Source organism: Nyctereutes procyonoides, unplaced genomic scaffold, assembly GCF_905146905.1.
Source record: "Nyctereutes procyonoides isolate TBG_1078 unplaced genomic scaffold, NYPRO_anot_genome, whole genome shotgun sequence".
Lineage (NCBI taxonomy): Eukaryota > Metazoa > Chordata > Mammalia > Carnivora > Canidae > Nyctereutes > Nyctereutes procyonoides.
In genome coordinates this window covers 67,878,502-67,893,704 of record NW_026575051.1, presented here as the reverse complement: position 1 = coordinate 67,893,704, position 15,203 = coordinate 67,878,502, and the positions used below count along the sequence as shown (strand labels likewise).

At 34.9% G+C, this 15,203-nt stretch overlaps 1 protein-coding gene across 1 annotated transcript in view; it reads left to right on the top strand.

Annotated features, from left to right (window-relative positions):
• REV3L (REV3 like, DNA directed polymerase zeta catalytic subunit) overlaps nt 1-15,203 on the top strand; it is a 178,899-nt gene that overhangs the window by 138,718 nt on the left and 24,978 nt on the right. Inside the window, 4 exon segments of the mRNA XM_055330511.1 lie at nt 1,752-1,893; nt 3,732-3,976; nt 4,967-5,075; nt 6,877-7,083. Of these exon segments, the coding sequence (XP_055186486.1) occupies nt 1,752-1,893; nt 3,732-3,976; nt 4,967-5,075; nt 6,877-7,083 (703 nt within the window).

Below are 15,203 nucleotides of genomic sequence, written 5' to 3'. Positions count from 1 at the left end.
AAGATACTCAGTAACAGAGCCATTAAATTACGTTATAATTATATAATAGTATATTCGGTAGCTATAAAAATATATAAGTATGGAGAAATAGTCACAATATATTGTTAGAAACATGTTTTATAGGACAGTATTTCTGTTTATTTTATTTAAAAATTGAATATTAAGTTTTTAGGATAGCTTTTTTCAAATTCTTTTTAACAGTTTTGTTCTGATACAATTCACATACCATATAATTCATCCATTTAAAGTGTACAATTCATTGATTTTCATATATTCAGTTGTGTAGCATTACCATAGTAAATCTTAGTATTTGCATTATCCTAAAAAAGGAACCTGCATCAACTAGCCATCACCCTCCAGGCTTCCCTTTTCTACCCCCACCCCTATGAATCTGCTTTCTGTCTCCATAGATTTACCTGTTTGGGACATTCCTTATAAATAGAACCATATAATATGTTGCCTTTTGTGACTGCTTTTAGTATATGTTGACCATATACATTCATACTGTAGCACGTGTCAGTACTTCTTTTCCTTTTATTGCCAAATAATATTCCATTGTGTGGATATATACCACATTTTGTTCAATCATCAGTTGATGGACACAGGTTATTTCCACTTTTTTGGCTGTTTCAAATAGTGCTGTTAAGAACATTTGGGTATAGGTTTTTGTGTAGATGTATGTTTCCATGCTTGGATATATACTGAGGAGTGGAATCAGTGAATTATATGGTAACTCTTTGTTTAACAATTTGAGGAATTGCCAGACTGTTTGCCAATGCAACTATACTGTTTTACTTTCCCATCAGCATTGTATGAGGGTTATAATTTTTCCACACTCTCGCTAACACTAGTTATTATCAGACCCTTTTATTATAGGGTGAGTTCATTTTCTATAGTTTTTCTCTGTGTATTAATCAGGTATCATGGCTTTTAAAACTTTTTTATCGAAAATTTTGTGACTGTATTGTTCTAAAAGCCATATAATTAAAGGTTGTGATGTATTTGAACCTTAATATTCTTTAAATGAATAAATGTTATTCTTTATGATATACCTTTGGATTGTTTTTACATTTTAGTATTCAATCAGAACTTTTGTTCATGGCTTTGGTGGAAGGTTTTTTGTTGTTGTTTGCTTATTTTCTTAACAAAAAAGGCAGGGTAAAGAGGTTAATTTATGTAATGATTTAAATCAAAGAACAGAATGTTTGTATTTACACAAAAAATACTGATTTGACACACACTTAGCACAGGTATAACCTCATTAAAGTTATTTTCCTAAATAGTTACCAGATTACTGATTTTTTCCCCCATGAACAGATAATGCATACTTTTAGACTGGCATTTACAGTGATAACCCAAAATCTCCATGTTCTTTAAAAACTCATAGATATGATAAATTAGAATTGTATAATTATTGCATCAGAAGCAGCATCTAAGAGGGTGTTAATTTTTTATAATAAAAATAGAGTAACACCAAACGAAATGCTGAAAATAATTATCTTATTAGACTTACTACCTTATCACAAGTACTGTTTTAAACTTTGTATATTTTCACTAGGTTTTATGCCCTTGAAATATATGAAATTTTCTAATGTTTAACTTCTGTACATATTTTGCTGAAGGCTCACATCATGATTCCCTTCTTAAATCCTCATTTTTAATGTGTAGGTTTTGGCAGAATTAAAACAATACTAGTTTCCAACGTCCACATTTTTCCATAATGTTCATGGCACGTATTCTCTTTTTAACAGATGGAAAATGGTTGATCACTACATTAGCCGTGTCCGTGGAAATCTCCAAATGTTAGAACAGTTGGACCTGATTGGGAAAACCAGTGAAATGGCTAGACTCTTTGGCATCCAGTTTTTACATGTACTGACAAGGGGTTCACAGGTAGGAAATCAGTTTTCTTACATACTTGAAAGTTCTATTAGTGACATATTTACTTTTGAGATGTTTAAAGTGATTTAATATTTTGAACTTTCTATGTGGTACCATTATATAGCTGGTTAATAAAATCTTGTTATTTTCTAGAAAAGCTTTAATTTCACTTAACAGCTTTACTTTTTATTTTCTCTCCATATAACTTTCTGGCCGCTACTAAATTTTTATGCTATTAAAAAAAAAAAACAAATGGCTATGTCCCTGGGGTGATATTTTGCTCCTGAATACTGTCCGTGTGATTAGAGATACCTTGAAAGGCCCCTTAAACTAGGGAAGAGGCCCCAAAGAAAGCCTTCCTCTCTTGCTTTATATTCTTAATTTCAGCATGCTCTATCTAATTCCCAACAAATTAGTTTCATGTAAAAAGGAAGAAGAAAATTTAGTAATCAATATAAGTGGCTGTATCACTTTTTTAAGAAGTTAAAGAAAAATAGGACCTTAGAAATAACTTAATTCATAACTTTTTAATTAATTTCCCAAGAATATGAGAGATTTGTCAAATGCATCACCCAAAAAGATTTCATGCATTCATTCACCAAATATTTATTAGTGTGTTGAACACTGTGCTAGGCATCTGAGATACTACATTAATTCACTCAGGTTCTTTAACCTCATAAAATCTTTTAATTACTTTAATTACTATAAGTTTATAACAATCCCCCAATCTACTATTTCAGTAAATATAGCAAAAATTGCGTTCTAATTATTTTGGCGTATTTATTTAATTATATTGCTTATAAGCTATTTATACCCCATCAAGTTTTAAAAGCGATTTGAGCTGGCTTTATAAGCAAAGGTAAAGATACCTTAAAACAACATGAGAATATATAAACCTATGCTGGTTCTTGTGCTTTCCTTTTCAAATACTCCACCTGTCTGCTTAATAATGGTTATTATAAACAATCAGTAATTGCTTGATTCAATTTTGTGAGGGATTGGTAGTAATCTGACTAGCTTTCAATTCTGGAATCTTTGTTTCCATCTTGGAAAATTGGAATACAATTTATCCATCTCAAGTCTTCTGACTTTCATTCTCTAATTTTCTCAAAAAATTTCTCAAAGTGGGGGATCCCTGGGTGGCTCAGCGGTTTAGCGTCTGCCTTTGGCCCAGGGCGCAATCCTGGAGTCATGGGATCGAGTCCCATGTCAGGCTCCCGGGATGGGCCTGCTTCTCCCTCCTCCTGTGCCTGCCTCTCTCTCTCTCTCTCTCTCTCTCTCTCTCTCTCTCTCTCTCTATCACAAATAAATAAACCTTTAAAAAAAATTTCTCAAAGGTCATTGGCCAACTTTTCAAATGAAACTGTTAAACTGACAGTCTTTCCTTCAGCTGTTCATTATGAAATAGATGTTTTTAAATACAAGAAGAAATCTAATTTTGTCTTTCCAAAATTGCGTATTCTATAAGTTATTTGATATATTTTGCAGTTTTTATAAAAGTTATAAGAATATAGAAAAAGGATTTATGAACGTCTTCTACAGGCACCTGAAAGCTGACTAACAAGTAGTATATAACTGTATTGTAAGAATGCATCCTTGGGGCGCCTGGGTGGCTCAGTTAGTTAAGCATCTGACTCTTGATCTCAGCTCAGGTCTTGATCTCAGGATCATAAGTTCAAGCCCCATGTTGGGCTCCTCCACTCTGGGTATGGAGCCTACTTAAAAAACCTATAAGAATGCAGCTTTATTCAGAAGAATGTCCCCTAATGAATATCATATTCAAAGACCAATGTATTTAACTATTTAAACTGTTTCTTCTTTTCTTCTTACTTCCACCTCTCTGCCTGCAGTACCGTGTGGAATCAATGATGTTGCGTATTGCTAAACCAATGAACTATATTCCCGTGACACCTAGTGTACAGCAAAGATCCCAAATGAGAGCCCCACAGTGTGTTCCCCTAATTATGGAACCTGAATCTCGCTTCTATAGCAACTCTGTACTCGTTTTGGATTTCCAGTCACTATATCCTTCGATTGTGATTGCGTACAACTACTGTTTTTCCACCTGCCTTGGCCATGTGGAGAACCTGGGAAAGTAAGGGTTGTTTTGTTTTTTCATAATTATGTTGTTGTGCTTTGTACTTGTTACTAAAATTAGATTTTGAGTGTCTCTTTGCACTTGATACTGTCCTTTTGAGCAAGATGAATGGGCTGTAGCACAGCTAATTCATTCTTTGTAGTTACCTTACTAATTGATGTAGATGTGGAAAACTGTAGGACTAATTCAGCATCATGAATGGATGACTCAAATGAAGAAAATCATGAATAAATCAGTCTTGCAACTTATTTATTTCATTCTCCACATCTTGTAATCTCTTTAAATGAGAGTTATATTTAATTTGTTGACAAAAACCACTTTTCATTGGAATAGTTTGAGGATTATGATCTATCTCCCTCCAGCTGTCACCTCCTCTTGACTTCTCTTAGAGATATTTTAAGTTAAATTGTTAAATCTTAATCTTAGGTTTTAGCTATTCATGTCAACCGAATTTTATAAAATGCATGAGAATAATATTTTTAATGTTCAAAGGAGTATATATTTTTCTCATAAGAAATAGTCTTCCTTTATAATGATTTTTGTGTATTTAAAACCAAGTTATAGTGCTAGCTTAAAGTATATTTCTTCCTTAATAGTATTCATGGAAATTATATTGATAATCCTGTCTTTTTATTAAGAACAGAAATTTGGAAAAGTTATTTACAATATTTTTATTTAAAGCTTAAATTTTTCTCTAAGGAACTTACTGTAAAGTGGTCATATGTTGAATTGAAATCTGGTATTTAAGTATAGATTTTCCCATAAATTTTAGGATAATCCCATATAAAAAAGGTTTCTTTTAATAAATTGTGAATATTTGAAGAACTGCTGTTTGGAAATTAGACAAATATATTACTAAGTAAATGAATTCATGTTTAAATATTTAAAAATGAATTTCTACTAGAGTTAGAAAGATTCCTAAAATTGTCTAGTATCACTATTGTATGACTTGAGAAAGTATATGCTTAATGTTTTCTTTCTTAATAGGTATGATGAGTTCAAATTTGGCTGTACCTCTCTAAGAGTACCTCCAGATTTACTTTACCAAATTAGGCATGATATCACAGTGTCCCCCAATGGAATAGCTTTTGTCAAGGTAATACTCTCTTGTAAGTGAAAGGTATCGACTGTGGCTTAACCTTTGAAGAGTTGATTTAGATGCTGTTGGCATGTAATATAAAGAAAAAAAAAGTCTTCTTGAATATCTTATCTTTAAAAATAAAGATACAGGAATCTAAGAGATTACTTTTTAAAAACCATTTATCTTGTTTTGCATGAATTTAAAGTTTTTTAATTGTTAGATTTTAGTTTTTAATGAAATACTGAAAGAAATGTGCATATATACCTTCTGACCTCTATTAGCATTTTGAGACTTAAATAGCTATTTGACAATCACAACGATGATAACAGATTTAAATTGCTTTAATGTGTAAACTCTTAATTGTTCTTCTACATTATTTTAAATTAAGACCATCTTAGAAATGATATTCTCATGTATTTATTGATTGCATTTGTAAGATATCCAGATTAATAATAGAATCTCTTTCTTCCTTATCTCCACTTAAGAGAGACTAAGGAGAGCCTCATAAATGAATAAAGACAAATAGATCTAGGAGAAGATTATATTGCCTCTCTTATGCCAACTTCATTCCTTTTTTTTTTTTTTCCTCTATTTCCTTAGCAGTGAGTCTGACTAGATCATGGTACAGTAGGGTGGTTGATGGTAGCATGGACCCCACAAGCCCTCAGATTCATTCTGGTGTACTTAGCAAAAATAGCATCATTTTCTATCAATAAGAAGACGCTGTGTTCAAAGACTACCCTAAAATTAGCTATTTAGATAGGAGGAAAATTCTCACCAGAGACTTCATGACCTATTCCTTTTGGAAAATACTACGTCTTTAACCTAATGACATATATGACATCTTAACATTACGACTGCTTCATAAGGTACACAGAATGAATTAGAGGTTAGAATATGTTTTTGTTGTCACATATGTAGTGGCTTGTTATATTATCTCCCTTTAACAACATTTTTAAAACTTGCATCTACATTTTGACCCAATATGTAAAGCTTAATAAAACTAAGATTTTTTAATATTCAGAAGTGTGATTATCCTATACTTGAGGTTTTAATTGTTCAGTCCGACATGCATTACCTTGCACGTGTCTGTGAATCATCTTCAAAGTTAATACTGTTTTGTGGTTTTCATTCCTACTGGAGTTCTCATAAATTCTCCCTAGTCTTGATTAATACAAATGATTTTTTTTTTGGCATCAACAAATTTTATCACCTCACTATTCATCCCCTCTTCCAGATTGCTAATAATAATAGGCCGGAGGGGATGGCTTAGTGGTCTAAGCATCACATTTGAAATACCTAGAGTCCCTGGAACTGCAGGTTTGAATGTCAGCAGAGTCAACCCAGCTCATCATTCTTCCAAGGTAGATAAATGGAGTTCCATGCAGATTACTGTGTGGGGTCATTAGGATGAGATCTTTAAAAACTGAGGTTTGTTATGAGTGATACAAATCCCGTATGTCTTTCTGAAAGAGTGGGGGTTTGATCAAAGTTTTGCACAAAATTTCCCTCTGAACTTGTTGTATGGTCTCTTATGCACTAGTCGACATGCTCCTTCCTGGAGGTCTCTGAACTCACATAGTAGTGCTACATTAGAGTTATAAACATTATAGGAACCTTTTAGGAGAAAAGTCCTCTTCAAAAGAAAGAAAATGTGATGATTTTGTATTGATGGCCACTGGCCCTGTGGCCACTCAGTTGATAGTATGTTTCAATTCATGACAGTTGGCCATTGTTAAACTTTGTGCTTCCTTCTTAATTAACTAAATATATAACTTTTAAGGGATTTTAAATATTCTTTTTTTCTTTATGATAGCCTTCAGTAAGAAAGGGTGTGCTACCAAGAATGCTTGAAGAAATTTTGAAGACTAGACTCATGGTGAAACAGTCAATGAAGGCTTACAAGCAAGACAGAGCCCTTTCACGAATGCTCGATGCACGTCAACTAGGACTTAAGCTTATAGCAAATGTCACATTTGGCTATACAGCTGCGAATTTTTCTGGGAGAATGCCATGCATTGAGGTAAGTGATACAAAGCTGTAGTTTTTTCCGAGAGACTTAGCAGCATTAAATGAATATCTATTCATTGAAGTATTTTGTTTTGTTTAGAGTTTCATTTCCATGACATAAGATCAGTTTTTCTCATGTATACATACAGGATATTGGGGGTTTGGGGGTTTTCTCTATGAGAACTCCTTATCATATACATATTTCTACATACCTAGATGAGCATACTGTAGCAAACTATTAGCATGAGATTTTAGTGCCACATTAATAGCAGTGCTTACATCCTTTGTACTAAATAATTCCATTTTAACGTATTGACAGATCTGATGTTAGGTTGGCCTCTACAAATGTCAGAATGACCAAACATTCCATGTTTACTAATGTACAATAGATATAAAGCGAAACCTTTGCAGAGGTAGTTGTAATTGAAAGACATTTTTCACAGAATAAGACTAATTTTTGCTATTTACTAAATTAGGGCGTTAATTTAACATGAATACAATATAGTGTGTGACAGACTAATACAGTAACTTACCTAGTGATTGAGAATAGAGTAGACTTGTTTTATTGGTGATCTTTTTATGCCAAATGAAAGCCAGAACATGTGGTATACCATTTTATTTGTAGTAGTTCAAAAGGGGAAAGCAATGGAAGGATAAAGTCCCCACACAGCACACAATGGGCAGAATAAACTATAAATACCTGTATAGCATGTAAGAAGCTCAAAGTTTCCACTTTCTTTCCACAAGTAAAAAGCTGAACATACTGAAAAATCCAACAACTCTTCTTTAGAAATGAGGTCATAGGGCAAACCACTACCCCCAAAATTGAAGAGTCCAACAGGTAAATACAAACAATCACAATTCACAAGAACAGAAACCCAAGAGCACAAACCTCTGCAGGAACCATGTTGTTCAGGAAACCTGAACTATAACTGATAAATTGTTGGAAATTCACTTTGGATAAGTCTGAGAGATTAAGACTCCAGGGCATCCAGTCATCAGGACCTCCACAGTTTTGTGAATTTTACCTCAAGGAGCTCAACCAGGTTCTTATAGGTTTTCTCCCACAGGAGAGAAATTCCCTTGTGCTTCTGGCACAGGGAGGGGAAAGGAGCTGCTTTGAAATACACCAGAGCATTCTTTTCTTAACAAGATCTGCCTTCAGGCACAACTATTTAACTGGAGCCTAACTAACCGGAGAGGAAGAAAATACCCAGCTCCAAGTACTCTGGTCTTCCATGTGAAGGAAGGGGAATATGCCAGCCCACTCTAACATCCTGTCCCACCAAAAATGGGGGAAAACCAGAAGCACATGCAAAGTCCCCAGTCCAGAGATACAGTTTGACTGAAAGAACAAGACCTACTCATTGAGCTATAGAATACTTCCCTCCCTCCACAGATTACCACCATATTGTTAAAGACCTATATATAGTAGTCCTTTTTATCTGATACATCATATTCAGCTATCCAAAAAAAAAAATTATAAGACATACCGAAAACCAAAAAACAGAATTTGAAGAGACAGAACAAGCATCAGAACCAAACTTAGATGTGACAGAGATGTTGGAATTATCAAACCGCAAATTTAAAACAACTATTAGAATGCTAAGAACTCTAAAAAAAAAAACAAAAGGATGCTAAGAGCTCTAAATGGATCAAGTACACACAAGCATGCAAGAACTGATGGGCAATGCAAACAGAGACATGCAGACTCTAAGAAAGAACCAAAAAGAGGGATCCCCGGGTGGCGCAGCGGTTTGGCGCCTGCCTTTGGCCCAGGGCGCGATCCTGGAGACCCAGGATCGAATCCCACGTCAGGCTCCCAGTGCATGGAGCCTGCTTCTCCCTCTGCCTATGTCTCTGCCTGTGTCTCTGCCTGTGTCTCTCTCTCTCTCTCTCTCTCTCTCTCTGACTATAATAAATAAATAAAAATTATAAAAAAAAAGAACCAAAAAGAAATATGCTAGATATCAGAAACACTTCAACAGAAATGAAGAATGCCTTTGATAGGCTTATTATTGGTAGATTAGGTATGACTGAGAAAAGAATATCAATTTGAAGAAATCTCAATCAAAACTGATAAAACTGAAAAGCAAAGAAAAAAAAAGACTGAAAAAAAAGGACAGAATGTCCTAACCCTGGAGCAACTACAGAAATTGCTATTACATATAACAGTTAGGGATTCCAGAAGGAGAAGTAAGAAAGGAACAGAAAAAATATTTGAAACAGTAATGACTGGGCAGCCTCGGTGGCCCGCTGGTTTAGCGCCACCTTCAGCCCAGGGTGTAATCCTGGAGACCCCGGATCGAGTCCCACGTCAGGCTCCCTGCTTGGAGCCTGCTTCTCCCTCCCTCCCTCCCTCCCTCCCTCCCTCCCTCTCCCTCCCTCTCTCTCTCTCTCTCTCTCTCTCTCTCTCTCATGAATAAACAAAATCTTTATATAAAAAAAAAGATTTACAACCAGCTTTTCCTCTGAAACATGCAAGAAGAGAATGTAGTAAATATTTAAAGTGTTGAGAGAAAAACACTCCAGCTTAGAAATCCATACCCTAAAAAATTATTGTCCAAAAGTGAAAGGAGAAATGAAGACTTTCTCAGACAAAAATTGAGGGAACTTGTTGGTGATAGACCTGCCTTGCAAGAAATGTTATAAGAAATTCTTTAGAGGGAAAGAAAATGATAGGTGAGAAACTCAGATCTATATTAAAAAAAACACAATAGCGAAGGCAAAATAAACACTTATTTTTCTTATTCTTAACTAATCAGATAACAATATCTTTGAAAATAATAACGATGTATTTGATTATGTGTATGCTTATGTATGAGTAAAATGAATGATAGAAATGACAAAAGGGTTGGGAGGAATTTGGATTATTTCATTATTATTAAAGTACTTGCACTACTGTGGACTAGTGTAGTATTTGAAAGTGGTATATTCCAAGGCCAAAACAAAACAAAAAACTACTCATCAGAACCCAGCACAGTTCACTCAGAATTATAAGTGAAATAAATTACTGTGGGTTTTTTTTTTGTTTTTTTTTTTTCTTTTTGGTTTAAAAGAGTCAACTCAACATTTAACTCACTAGATATTTGTTTGCTGATAGCTTCTCCTAAAATACGATTTGGTTTCATGTTTATTTAATACTTTAACATAGCTATTTTAATGAGGTTATTTTAACCATTTCAAAGAAAGCCCAGAGAAAAATCCAAAGGTCCTTGGCAATAAAACACAATCTTGATTCTCAAAAAAAAAAAAAAAAAAAAAGTGGTATATTGAAAGTAAATGTATATTGCAAAATCTAAGGCAACCACTTTTGTAAAAAGAGAAATAAAAATAATTGATGTGTATGAAAGAGAAAATGGAATCCTATCAAAAAATGAAAACCACAAAAGGCAGAAAAAGAGTGGAAAACAAAAATAACAAAACAAGGACAACATGTAGGAAAAAAAACTAATAAGAGGGATCCCTGGGTGGCACAGTGGTTTGGCACCTGCCTTTGGCCCAAGGCGCAATCCTGGAGACCTGGGATCAAATCCCACGTTGGGCTCCCAGTGCATGGAGCCTGCTTCTCCCTCTGCCTGTGTCTCTGCCTCTCTCTCTCTCTCTCTCTCTGTGACTATCATAAAAAATAAAAAACTAATAAGAATGAAGTTTAACTCAACAGCACAACCAACTGAATATGGTGGGCACTTATAGACTGCTTCATACAACACCCAAATATGCATTCTTCTCAAGCTCACCTGGAATATGCGCCAAGACAGACCACATTCTGGGTCATAAGACACACCTTAACAAATTTAAAAGAACATAAATCATATAATGTCTACTCTTAACTCACAGTGCAATTAAACTAGGTATCAGTAACAGAAAGAGCTGGAAAATCCCCACATGTTTAGAGATTAAACACCACATCTCTAAGTAACACATGGGTCAAAGAAAAAATTTTTTTTAATATTTTTAACTAAAGGAAAACACAACTTATCACAGTTTGTGGGAATCAGCAAAAGTAGCCCTTGAGGGAAATTTATAATATTGAATCCGTTATTAGAAAAAAAAAATCTAAAACTAATGATCTAAGCTTCCACCTTAGAAAACTAGAAAAAGAATAAATTAAATCCAAAGTGAACTGAAGAAAAATAATAATAAAAATTATATCAGAAATCCGGATGCCTGGGTGGTTCACTAGTTGGGCACCTGCCCTTGGCTCAAGTCGTGATCCTGGGATCTGGGATCGAGTGCCGCATCAGAATCCCTGCAAGGAGCCTGCTTCTCCCTCTGCCTGTCTCTCTCAGTCTGTGTCTCTCATGAATAAATAAATAAATCTTTTTAAAAAAATGTATCAGAAATCAATGAAATTGCAAACAAATCAATTGAGAATCAAAGAACCCCAAAACTAGTTCTTTGAAAAGACTTTTAATAAAATCAATAAGCCTTCAGCCAGCCTAAGAAAAAAGAAGAAAGAGGACACAAATTGCTAATATCAGAAATGAAAGAAAAGACATCACTTTAGGTCCCATGAACATTAGAAAGACAATCAAAGGATACTACAAACACAAATTTGATATCCTAGATGAAATGACCAATTATTTAAAAGTTGTAATCTGTCAAAACTTACACAGAAAGAAATAGTCTGGTATCCCTGGGTGGCTCAGCGGTTTAGCGCTTGCCTTTGGCCCAGGGCGCGATCCTGGAGTCCGGGGATCGATTCCCACATCGGGCTCCCGGGATGGGCCTGCTTCTCCCTCCTCCTGTGTCTCTGCCTCTCTCTCTGTGTGTCTATCTCTATCATAAATAAATAAATAAATCTTTAAAAGAAAGAAAGAAAGAAAGAAAGAGAGAGAGAGAGAGAGAGAGAGAGAGAGAGAGAGAGAGAGAAAGAAAGAAAGAAAGAAAGAAAGAAAGAAAGAAAGAAAGTCTGAATAGGCTTATATCTCTTAAAGAAATTGAATTAATAACCTTCCAAAATAGAAGGTACCAGACCCAGATGGGTTTACTGGTAAATTCTACCAAACATTTAATGGAAAAAATTTTTACCAATTCTCTACGATCTCTTTCAGAAAATAGAAGAAGGAATACTTTCTAACATATTTTGTGAGGCCAGCATAATCCTAATACCAAAACCAAAGACATTACAAGAAAGCCAGACACCAGTATCTCTCATGAACATAGCTGTAAAAATTTTTAACAAATGTTAGCAACTCAAATCCAGCAATATATAAAAACAGTTATATACCACAACCAAGTGGGGTTTATCCCAGGCATGCAAGGCTGATAAAACATTCAAAAATCAACTAGTGAGTTCCAACACATCATACACAGGCTATGTAATAAAACCTACATGAGGGACACCTGGGTGGCTCAGCGACTGAGCATCTGCCTTTGGCTCAGGGTGTGATCGGGAGTCCCAGGATCGAGTTCTATATCAGGCAGGCTCCTTGCATGGAGCCTGCATCTCCTATCTCTCGCTCTCTCGCGTGCTCTCTCTCTCTCTAATGAATAAGTAAATAAAATCTTGAAAAGCTACATGATCATAACAGCAGATACGGAGAAAGCATTTGAAAAATCCAATCATAAAAACCTTCAGTAAACTAGGAAGAGAGGAACTTTCTCAGCTTTATAAAGAATATCTACAAAAAAACAAAAAAACAAAACCCCACAAGCTTACAGCTAATATCATACTTAGCTATGAAAACCTTGAAGCTTTCCCACTGAGATTGGGAACAAGGCAGGAATGACCCCTCTCACCACCACTGATTTTCAGCATCATAGAAGAACTGGAAGCTAATGCAGTAAGACAAATAAAGGACTTAAAAGGTATACAGATTGGGAAGGAAGAAATAAAACTATCTTTGTTATATATGGCATAATTTTCTATGTAGAAAATCCAAAAGAATTAACAAAAAAATCCTAGACCTAATAAGCAGTTATAGCAGGGTTGCAGAATACAGGGTTAGTACAACAGAAGTCAGTCACTTTCCTGTATACCAGCAATGAACAAATGAAACTTGAAATTAAAAATGTAACACCATTTATATTAAGTACCCCCCAAAATGAAATACTTCAGTATAAATCTAGCAAAGTATGTATGAGATCTCTGAGGAAAATGACACAACTAGTGAAAGAAATGCAAGAAGAGCTAAATAAAGAAAAGGAAAAATATTCCATGTTGATAAGACTGTATTGTCAAGATGTCAGTTCATATCAGTTTGATGTATAAATTGAATGTAATCCTAGTCAAAATACCAGCAAGTTATTTTATGGATATTGACAAACTGATTTTAAAGTTTACATGAAGAGGTAAAAGGTCTAGAATAGACAAGATAATTTTGAAGAATAAACTCCTAGGACTAACAGTACCTGACTTTAAGACTTATTATAAAGCTACACGAATCAAGGTAGTGTGTAGAATTGGCCAAAGAGCAGATAAATAGATTAGTGGAATAGAATAGAGATTACAGAAGTAGACCCACATAAATACAGTCATCTGATCTTTAACAGAGGAGCAAAGGCAATATGATGTAGTGAAGATAGAAAAAAGCTTTTTCAATAAATGGTGCTAGGATATCCACAAACAAGAAAGAGAATCTAGACACAGACCTTATACCCTTCACAAATATTAACTCAAATTGGATCACAGAACTAAATATAAAACACAAAACTATAAATATAAAACTTCTAGAAAATAACAGGAAAAAATCTAGATGATCTTGGATTTGGTAATGGCTTTTTAGGTGCAATGCCAAAGGTACAGTGTATAATAGAAAAGATTGATAAGCTGAACTTCATTAAAATAATTTTCTGCTCTGCAAAGGACACTCAGGTGTGAAAAGATAAAACATGGACTTGGAGAATGCAGGGGTTGGGGGCACTGACCCCCTATGGAGTCAAAAAATCCATGAATAACTGTTGATTCTCCAAAATTTAACTACAAATAGTCCAGTAGTGTTAATGATAACATAAACAACACATATTTTGTATGTCATGTGTATTATATGTGGTATTCTTAAAATTAAGTTAGAAAAAGAAAAATGTTATTAAAATAAAAGAAAATATATTTACAATCCCATATTGTATTTATTGGAAAAATCCACATATAAGGGGACCCATACAGCTCAAGCCTGTGTTGTTCAAGAGTCACCTGTATATACACCACATTTTCTTTATCCATTCATCTGTCAGTACACACTTAGGTTGCTTCCACGTCTTGGCTATTGTAAATAATGCTGCAGTGAACCTAGGGGTGCAGATATCATTTACAGGTATTGTTTTCATTTCCTTCAGATATATACCCAGTAGTGGAATTGCTGGATCACTTGGTATTTCTGTTTTTAATTTTTTGAGGAACCTCCACATTGTTCTCTGTAGTGGCTACACCAGTTTGCAGTCCCACCAGTGGTGACAAGGGATCCCTTTTTTTCCACATCCTTGCCAACACTCCTCTTCAGGGAATTTTCACCTTAAATATTTTTCTCATTATAACTTTTCAGGATCCCAACTAAACTGTAAAGCCCAGTTATTTTCCTTTTTTTAAAAAATCCTCTTAGCCCTGTAATGTTTGTAATGTTCAAACTGGAACCACTGTAATGTTCAAACTGGAACCATCTGGCACAAAGTAGCAGAATCACTTTTAATTACCCCTCCCTCCCTCCCTCCCTCCCTCCCTCCCTCCCTCCCTCCCTCCCTTCCTTCCTTCCTTCCTTCCTTCCTTCCTTCCTTCCTTCCTTCCTTCTTCCCCCTCCTGCTGCTGAGTCCTTGGCCCTGCAACCTCTTGGGGGCAGCTGTAAGAATTCAGACTCTTCAGTGTAACTAAAATAGGCCAGAGTAGGCAGTGGGAGGCAGACATTTAGGATCAGCATGTGTATGTCTCAAAGCATATTTGACTCTGACACTAGATGGCTCACCCTTCCAGCTATTTGCCAGCATATATTTTAAAGTTTATCTTGTTTTGAAAGTGGCAACAGATAACATTGAATCTTTCATTCAAACTTGAATTTCAACTAGATAACATGATTTTTAAAAAATCTCAGGATATAGTTCATATTCTCAAGGTTATCTTTTTTTTTTTTTAAGATTTTATTTATTTATTCATGAGAGACGCACAGAGGTAGAAACATGGGCAGAGGCAGAAGCAGG